The following is a 10,557-nucleotide window of genomic DNA, read 5'->3' as shown; positions in this document are numbered from 1 at the left end:
AGGAGGGGCTGAGCACACACCCTTGTGGGGCCCTGTTGAGGATCAGTGTAGCGTAGGTCTGTTGCCTACCTTCACCACCTGGGTCGGCCCGGAAGGAGGTACAGATCGTGTTACACAGGGCAGGGCTCAGACCCAGGGCCCGAGCTTAGTGATGAGCTTGGAGGGTTGAAGGCTGAGCTGAGTCGATGAACAGCATTCTTACATAGGTATTCCTCTATTCGATGGGATAGGACAGTGCGATGGCGATTGGGTCATCTGTGGATCTGTTCGGGCGGTATGCAAATTGTAGTGGGTCTAGGGTGTCGTAAGGTGGAGGTGATATGATCCTTAACTAGCCTCTCAAAGCACTTCATGATGACAGAAGTAATTTAGTTATGTTACCTTTGCCCTCTTGGGTACTATAATTGGGATAGGGAGAGATTGAATATGTCATTAAACACTCTAGCCAGCTGGTCTGCACATGCTTTGAGCTGTCAGTCTTGCGAGGGCTAACACGCTTGAATTCTTACTCACGTCGGCCACGGAGAACGAGAGCTCACAGTCCGTAGTGGCGGTGGCCTGCACTGGCGGCATTGTGGTTTCCTTGAAGCGGCGCGAAGAAGGTGTTTAGCTTGTCCGAGGCAAGGCGTCGGCGACATGGCCAGCTTTCCCTTTATAATTCATGATTGTCGCTGCCACATATGCCTCGTGTCTGAGCTGTTGAATTGCAACTCCACTTTGTCCCTGTTCTGTCGTTTTGCTTGTTTGATTGCCTTACGGAGGGCATAGTTGGCTGTTTGTACACGTCCATGTTCCCAGTCACCTTGCCATGGTTAAATGTCTTTCAGTTTTACGTGAATGCTGCGCTCTACCCAAAATTTTGGAACGTGTGGAACATCTTCAATGAATGGGATGTTGTTCCCACAAGGCTAAGTTCATCGTTAGAACCATAGGATCCTATGGTTCTAAGATAAAACTTAGCCTTAAGATGCTTTTGGGAAACCGGGCCCAGGGATTTTCGAATAACCCCCTACTGGCCCTCCAACACCACTTTCAGAAGCATTTTACCTGGGGTATATTCATTACGGAAACAGTTTCGCTTAAGATCCAAATGGAAGCAAACCAAAAGTTTCTATTGGACAAATTCAGGTAGGTCCCGCTCCGTTTCATTACGTTTGCATCTGTTTAAGAAACCTTTTTACTACAGAATGCATACACCCCTGGATTGACCTGGCCCAACCCTGCTTAGCTTCAGAGGCACGCCAGCAATTGGAAGCTGGTTGGTATTTCCATCTGTTTTTGATATGCAAACAGGTTATGGAACATTTGAACCCATTTTCATACTAGCATACAGACTATTTACATTTTAGAAAAGAGATGCCTCCGTAAAAGCAATCAACTTGAGATTTCAAGAGCCTTTCAGAAATGTTGTTGCAGTCCCTCTGCCACCAATCATAGCATATTAGCTAATTTTACACATGCAGGAATGTTATGCAATGTTCGGTAACACTTTGATGCGTACACATATAATGCCTTATAAGTGTATACAGCTATAGTGCCTAAAAATACTCACTATACGATATAATTGCTTGTATAGCATCCTTGAGACATTGTATAACATATAATGCATTACAGCCCTACTAATCAGAAAATGACCTTCACAGGTGGCATAATGCTTAAAAGGCACTATGCCACAAGGGCATTATAAAGCGTCTTACTTTCAAAATGAATTATGAATCTCTATGAAACACTTAATGTGTTTTCGTTACTTTAAATAAAGGGATTCAGTTAATTATAAAATACTATAATAGGTATTCATTGGTTGCTTGGTTACATCGTTGACATTGTTATGAACTTTCTACAGAGGCTGCAGCCATATTTGTGTCCAACTGATGACTGATGCCCAGTCATTCTGAACGGTTGCTAATGACTGTTTCGTCTAAATTACACAGTGCTAAAGTAGGCAAATCATTTGTAGAAAACAACTTTGCCATCATTAGCCACTGTAATGCACTTTTGGTGAAATCAAAAGTTCATTTGGAAAAACTCCTGGCAGACTATAGTGTAGAAAAGTAATGCTTCACTGAATCAGTCTGAAACTTTGCACACACACTGCTCCCATCTGGTTGCCAAAATCAAAATTGCATCTAAACTCCTATCTGATTATATGGCCTTTCTCTTGTATTTGAATAATGATGAAGAAGAAAAAAAACATGTTTTTTTGTTTGTATTATGTTTTACCAGATCTAATGTGTTATATTCTCCTACATTAATTTCATATTTCCACAAACGTCAAAGTGTTTCCTTTCAAATGGTATCAAGTATATGCATATCCTTGCTTCAGGTCCTGTGCTACAGGCAGTTCGARTTGGGTATGTCATTTTAGGCCCAAAAACATGGTACGATCCTTATGAGGCTACATGTAGCTAGCAGACAGGCTGCAGACGTTATAGAGCTGGAYGCTAGTTAGCAGATGTACTTTCGGTGAAATCTTCATCAGCGCCCATTGACAATTGTCACGATCGMTATAAGGAGTGGACCAAGATGCAGTGTGGTATGTTTCCATCCTTTATTTGGAAGAGAAACTAAAAGAACAAAAACAATAAAGCGAACAAACGAAACGTGACGCTCAGAGTAGTGCTAACAGGCAACTATACCTAGACAAGATCTCACAAAGCACAATGGAAAAATGGCTACCTAAATATGATCCCCAATCAGAGACAATGATAAACAGCTGCCTCTGATTGGGAACCATACTAGGCCAACATAGAAATATAATTCACATASATAACCCACCCTTAATCACACCCCGACCTAACCAACATAGAGAATAAAAGCTCTCTATGGTCAGGGCGTGACAACAATGCTTTGAGTATAACGTTCATTCGGGCATCAGTCCTCAGTAGAACATTCCAAACAATATTGTGATGAAATATGCAACCCATGATTTTGTAGGCTTTAAGATGTAAGTAAATTGTGGTCATTTCCACAATAGACAGAAAAACACACACACAACTTAGACTTTGAGTTAATATGTGATACTCTTTCTAAAAATGTCTATATACTGTATATATTTAACTATATCTTGAGGCTCAAGTCTAGATACAGAGCTAGATAAATCACAAGCTAGTCATRGGTGGGGCTACTCGGGCTCAGACCTAGCCTCTCTAAACAGTTAAACCAAAGATTTTTTATAACTAACCCAAGATAGGCATTAGGGTGTTGTTTCCAATGAGAACAAATTATGCATAGTGGGCAGAACAAGCGAGATCCGAAACTATTGGCTCGGTCTAGCAGGTATTTGCATATTTCCGTTAGGGAACACCTGTCTGTGAAGTGCGCAGGTGCAACAACTGAATTCGKCCTTGCAATCCTTCTAAACAATGCAATTTTTTGGAAACTTTTAGAAAGGGTCAGGTCTACAAAACTTAATGCACTGTTTGTAACAAATTCTAGTTTTGGGGAAAGAAAACTGTATTAACATCTAATGTTTCCTTGATGAGAAGGTCCCGATCAAGACCTCAGACTGGGGCGAGGGTTCACCTTCCAACAGGACAATGACCCGAAGCACACAGCCAAGACAATACAGGAGTGGCTTCAGGACAAGTCTCTTAATGTCCTTGAGTGGCTCAGCAAGAGCCCGGACTTGAACCCGATCGAACATCTCTGTAGAAACCTGAAAATAGCTGTGCAGCGACGCTCCCCATCCAACCTGACAGAGCCTGAGAGGATCTGCAGAGAAGAATGGGAGAAACTCCCTAAATATAGGTGTGCAAAGCTTTTATTTTTATTATTTATTTATTTCACCTTCATTTAAAAATCTAAAAAACGTTTTTTGCTGTGCCATTATGGGTTATTTTGTGTAGACTGATGAGGGAAAAAACAAACATTTAATCAATTTTAGAATAAGGCTGTAACTTAACAAAATAGGAATAAGTCAAGGGGTCTGAATAATTTCCAAATGCACTGTACAAGAGATACAGTGAGAGATCTGGCTCCTTGTTCTGCCTCTGGTAAACTGCCTTTRTACAGGAATACTGTATATTTGACAGAGTTAGCTAGCAGACCAGCTACAGACTTGATAGAGCTGGATGCTAACCTCTGCGGGATCGGTGTCCCTAAACCAGGACGGTTGTTGCTAACTTGCGCTAATGTGACTAGAATGACGTTGTAAGTAACAGCTAACTTTCTAGGACATAGACATGTCTTATATGGACTGAAAGCTTAAATTCTTGGTAATCTAACTGCACTGTCCAATTTAGTCGCTATTACAGTGAAAAATACCATGCTATTGTTTGAGGAGAGTGCACAACAACAAAACGCTTTTATCACGGTAACTGGTTTGATACATTCACCTCTGAAGGTAAATAATGTACTTACATTCAGTCATCATGAGGGTGCCAGAGATAAAAGGTAGAATAGTTTTGTTTGATAAAATCCATTTTTATATTCCAATGTAGCAACTGGGTTCTACAGTTTGAACTGCTMTCTCAGCAGAGCTGGATGCTAGCTAGCAGACCGGCTACAGACTTGAAAGAGCTGGAAGCTAGCTAGCAGACTGGCTACAGACTTGATAGAGTTGGGAGCTACAGTAGCTAGCAGACCAGCTGTAGACTTGATAGAGCTCAGAGCTAGCTAGCAGACCGGCTACAGACTTGTGGAAGGGAATGTTATGGATGCATGTGACCACCTAGCTTGCTAAACGGCACTTTCCATATACATGACACTGTGAAATAAAATTTTATCAGGGTAGCTAAGTGTGTGTTGTTGTGCATTGTTATATCCATTGTATTTATTATACATTTTACTACAGTGCAGCCAACTTTTGAAGAAAGCTTGGAGTGAGATTTGCTATGTGAATTTCATCGCCACCTGGCACAATCCCTAGACAGGGGGTCTGGGTGTCCTCCCCCATGAATCTTTTACTGTTTTAAAGCTAATTTCTGCAATTCTATGTATTTTGACATGAACCACGTCAAGCATATTCAGGATGCTTTGAATGTAAAATTACAACTCAAAATGTGATAACTGTGTTACTTTGAGATTTTTGGGGGATGAAATTTGAGTCGCGCAAATATTTTTATTGTTATAATACATAGTATTATAAGGCACTATACAGAATGTGTATTATAAGGCATTACAAATGCACTTATAAGGGCATTTATTGCGTATTTGAAAGTATCACCCATTGTTTTCCTATTGGGTTGATGTACACCTTAATCATTTACTTACGGGTATGTGCAATGTAAATAGGTTGTGCTATGTTTGAGACTGTTTTCCTGGTGTGTCAGACAACTGGCTGGGATGGGGTGTACAGCATTTGAACACCAGACGCCGAGAGAAGATTAGCATTCCCTGCACACTTAAACCTCTCAAAAATGTCACGTATAACGATGGACGACTTGTCTGTGAAAATTGTCAATGGCCCACTCACCATACTAAACATCTTTGCAAACATATTTTTGCTTTCTGCATGCTCTGTCCACCGCACGGCAGAGAGGGACTCAAACAGCCTGTGACGTTACTGCTGGGATCTATGGTATTCTGTACCACTGTTTACCTATTCTCTCTCATTGCAGCACAATGCTTGTGGATGGTCTCCGCCAGTTCTGAGTTTTTCTATGCTGCTTATCTAKCAATGGTMTACATGGCAMCAACCAGCATGTCAACATCTGTKTGMCTGAATTTCMTCTACTACACCCAGATCGTCCCTGCCCAGCGAGCTCTCTTCACCTGGGTGAAGAGGAACATCAAAAGCATCATCTACTGGGGTCTATTTGGAGACAGGATGTTCTTTATSTTTCAATTTGCTGTTAGGGCTACAGGAGAATTSTATTCCTCAGGAYAGGGGCCTACTAATAGCACAGGTTTCACATCAACGAATGGCACTGCTAATGTCTCTRCCAAAAAGYTGCWGKTTAATAACACAARCACATCAACTTATGCCACTCCAAAAGATGATGCTGCCTCTCTAAAAGATGTCCATCTTGACGCATCGACAGCAAGTCTGTTTTTGGAAATGATCTACATCTTTTTTTMCCTCTGTGTYATGGTGGGGTCAAGCTGTGCCACGGTGTGCTACCTGCACAGACACATGAAGAGCATGAAAGAGAGCGGCAGCCCCTTCTCCTCTCCCCGACTGCACAGTCAYATGAGGGTCACCATCGCTGGTATRCTGCAGGGAATTATCTTCTTCTTTACAGCAGTGTGGATTTTKATTCATTACTTAAGCAACGRTCTTTCCTCAACATACTTTGACGATAAAACCTTGTACACAGTAATCTCTCTCTACATGTTCGGCACCACTTTAAACCTGGGCATCGGTCAGGTTGTTTTCCGGACAGAGGGCAGCTGATATTTGGCTCAAAGCCCAACAGGCTGTAAAATCATTGAAGCCATGAGGATGATACTAAGTTAACAAAATATGAGTCATTAAGATACATTAAAGGGATAGATCACCCAAATTACAAAATTGCATAATGGTTTCTCTACCCTGTAAGCAGTCTATGGTTCAGGTAAGACAGTAGGCCATGCCCTAGCTTATTTACCTTGCCATTTGTTTGTTTTTTACCTGGCCATCAGTCCAAAAACCAATGCAAGTTAATATCCTGGATATTAGCATTTTTCACAGTTTATGTCCAAATCATCTTATAGTAACTTTATTCAACTACACACAATACATTTTAGACTCTTGGGAAGATTTGGACTCAAAACGCGTAACTATCTCTGCTATGGACTGGCATTGGTTTTTCGACTAAAATGCTAAACAGTTTTTTACTTTAGCATTTACAGACAGTTGCCAGGTAAGCAAAGCATTGATTGCGGTCTTATCTTGTTCATTAATACAAGGAAGGAAACCAACTTTTTTATATGAGTGAACTATCCCTTTAGCGTTTATATTTTTGTAACATAGGCATGTCATGCTAAACTGAATTTGAGGGAAGGGGCCAGTTCCACTATCACAGGTAATTTAACATCCTAAAACCCAGACATTCCTCGCCAAATTCTTGATTGAGAAGTTGTTTCTTTTTGACCATTTTAATTGAAAACAATCACGGTAAGGTACTTCATTATTAGCCAGAAATGATTTGATATTGAGATTTAAAAACGGCTGCATTGGACCATTAATGAATAATATTTGATTTTATTTAACCTTTGATTTAGGCGGGGAGTCCCATTGAGAAGAAGGTATATTTTTCAAGGGACATGACAGAACATGTAATTACACAGTGAAGCGGACCATAGGAAACACCATAAAAATACAAAACTCATACTCTTAGATAAACTGCCTTCTCTTGCACTCAAGATGAGTCATAGGGTATGAGTTTCTTTCTTCCATTTTTTTGGTTTCTGTTTGTTCCCTTTGTTTGCCATCTGTCTGAGATGCAAACAGGTTGTGGTACATTTGACCATGTCTACATGCCCATTTCTGTTTTCCATATTTAAAGTTCTTCAGTTAGACCAAGAGCACAGATATTTCACTTCAACAAATATGATGTAAATTATACATGACTAGATATCATGTATTTACTTGTGAAAATGTGTGACAGTGTTCAAAATAAATAAATAGAGAGTATGTTGCCTGTGTTTTGACTTTGGGCAGATGGAAAATGTAGCTTAAGAGGAGCAATTTGAAACAAGTGACATCAATATGAGATCGTACAAAACATCTTTCCATGGCACAGACTGATCAGGTGAATCCAGGTGAAAGCTAGGATCTCTTATTGATGCCACTTGTTAAATCCACTTCAATCAGTGTCATGAGGGTATAGATAGGTTAAAGAAGGATTTTTAAGTCTTGAGACAATTAAGACATGGATTGTTTATATGTGTTGCATTCAGAACAGTCGGGTATGGTAGTAGGTGCCAGGCGCACGGGTTGAGTGTGTCAAGAACTGCAACACTGCTGGGTTTTCACACTCAACAGTTTCCTGTGTGTATCAAGCATAAATCAATTGGATAATGATACTCAACATAAGTTTTCCCCAACACCCCTTGGGAGCCTTACACTTTAAACATAAATTACGGTGTTCTTGATTAAATGACTGACACTTTTAAAGTGTTCTTTCAACACCCACAGTCTTGTGGTTAAGTGTACATTTTTACTTTTTCAGATGGTTTCACTTCAAGGTGTTGAATTTAACACAGTGGGAGATAAACGTCACTAAAGAGGTTTTTGCTGTGTAAATCATCTGTAACAGTGGAGTTAACATCACTATAGAGGTTTGGCTGTCTATATCTGGTAACAGTGGGAGTTAACATCACTATAGAGTTTTGTCTATATCATGGTAACAGTGGGAGTTAACATCACTATAGAGTTGTGTCTATATCTGGTAACAGTGGGAGTTAACATCACTATAGAGTTTTGTCTATATCATGGTAACATGGGAGTTAACATCACTATAGAGGTTTGTCTATATCATGGTAACATGGGAGGTAACATCACTATAGAGTTTTGTCTATATCATGTAACAGTGGGAGTTAACATCACTATAAGAGTTTTGTCTATATCATGGTAACAGTGGGAGTTAACATCACTATGAGATTGTTGTCTATATCATGTAACAGTGGGAGTTAACATCACTATAGAGTTTTGTCTATATCATGGTAACAGTGGGAGTTAACATCACTATAGAGTTTTGTCTATATCTGGTAACAGTGGGGATTAACATCACTATAGAGTTTGTCTATATCATGGTAACAGTGGGAGTTAACATCACTATAGAGTTTTGTCTATTATCAGGTAACAATGGGAGTTAACATCACTATAGAGTTTTGTCTATATCATGGTAACAGTGGGAGTTAACATCACTATAGAGTTTTGTCTATATCATGGCAAAAAAAATAGGGTCAGGACTTTCCATGCCAGGCGGTCTATAGTCTTATAGTTCATGCCAGGCGGTCTATAGTCTTATAGTCCATGCCAGGCGGTCTATAGTCTGCCTACTATTCATAAAGTAGCCTTTATGAATATTCAGCTGTAAGGTTTTCTATTATGACCTGTGGAATGACAGAGAGACAGTGCAGGATGTCCATGATGCAGCATTGGCCCGTTCAGTTCTTGTCAGTGTGCCAAACCTGTCAGTGAGTTCGGTCAACATCTTTTCCCCGCCACCCTCGCCACCGCCCCGCTGCCACCGTGTTCATTAGCGAGCCCCGCTGAGGGAGCACATGGAACAAACACCCCCGCAATGGGGTGTGAGGCGTGATCTACAGCGCTCAGGCCTGGATGACCAAGGCTCAGTGAACAAGCTCAATCCCTCTCCCTTCCACTTCTGTGGTCTTTAGAGCAGAGCGGCCGCACGGATCCTCACAAAAGGCCTGAAACWATTTGCAAACAAAGGAGCCAAATGGAAGCCCTGCACCTCATTGTCTTTGTCCCCTTGATGAGAATAAATGAGGGCTGAAAATGCAACACGGAATCGGGGACAGCTAATGATATTCATGGAGCGGTTGTGTGTGACCGGTGGGTAAAGATTGATGCTTTGGTAAAAAATGGACTGGCATCATTGAGATACAGCTGGCGTGGTGAAGGGACTCTGTCTCTATCTTGCCAATAGCCAGGACAGAACATTGAGCTGCCCACCATCACCAGCTCTCRTTTCATGGAAAAAGAACAACCCTCAATGAGTGTGTGGCAGTCATTTTTACATCCATTCATAGATACTTTGTAAATGTCATGAAATCACGATACTCACAAACCTCCCATGATGACATCATTTTTTCTATATCAAAAGGAGGAGTGTTGTCCCTGTGAACTAACTGCAGGGTCAGTTGGGACCACTAGATGTCACTATTAGCCTTCTCTGAACAAAACAATCAGAGTAGTGTCCTTCAGCTTTGTCTGATGAGATGGGTTTGGCTTGGTTTATTGGGSTCAKATCAGCCGATCATAACAAGCATCACACGCTCAGAGAAAACAGACAGAAGCCAAGGACAATGACAACCCATCCCATTTACATTGTTTGTGAATAGAGATTTAACAGTTCCAAAAACAGCTATAACAACCGGTTGTAACAAAAGAGTTGAGAGACTAATATGTTCAAAAAAGCCACATCACAAAGTGAGGCTGCTGTAAAGGCTAGTTATATAGTGGCAGCAGAGATCGCAAAATCAGCCCGGCCCTTTAATGAGGGAGAGTTCGTAAAAAAGATTAGATCAGTGTGCATAATTAACGTTTTCTTTGTGCACTTTCTTGTCTACAAGGCATGGGCTTGAATGGTTGATTATTAGCCAGTGGAAAAAGTTTTAAAAGTTTATTGGATTTAAATCAGAAGGCTGCAAATAGAAAAGAGGCATACGATTTTATTAAAATTTTATTTATTTAATAAATGAATGCCATTGATGTGTGTTTTTTCATTTGAAATTCGATTTTGCATGTCTCCACTATTAAATTAATTATGTATGGTAATAAGCGATGCTTGTTCCATATTCAATGTTAAAGCAAAACTTGTGGGTCCATATTAAAAGGTTCATTTTCAATGTTGGCCCGCGACTTTGTTCAGGTTTTACATTTTGGCCCACTGGGTTTTTGAGTTTGACACCCCTGCTGTAGATGATTTGAACATGTGTGAAAAT

At 40.5% G+C, this 10,557-nt stretch overlaps 1 protein-coding gene across 1 annotated transcript; it reads left to right on the top strand.

Moving 5' to 3' along the window:
* Positions 1-5,626: 5,626 nt before the first annotated feature.
* On the top strand, positions 5,627-6,334 carry LOC139025229 (uncharacterized). Its single transcript, XM_070440305.1, has one exon. The coding sequence runs from the start codon at positions 5,627-5,629 to the stop codon at positions 6,332-6,334; it is 708 nt and encodes a 235-aa protein (XP_070296406.1).
* Positions 6,335-10,557: the final 4,223 nt, after the last annotated feature.

This window comes from Salvelinus sp. IW2-2015, unplaced genomic scaffold (genome assembly GCF_002910315.2).
Source record: "Salvelinus sp. IW2-2015 unplaced genomic scaffold, ASM291031v2 Un_scaffold2394, whole genome shotgun sequence".
NCBI classification, from domain to species: domain Eukaryota; kingdom Metazoa; phylum Chordata; class Actinopteri; order Salmoniformes; family Salmonidae; genus Salvelinus; species Salvelinus sp. IW2-2015.
This window is presented reverse-complemented; position numbering and strand designations above follow the sequence as displayed.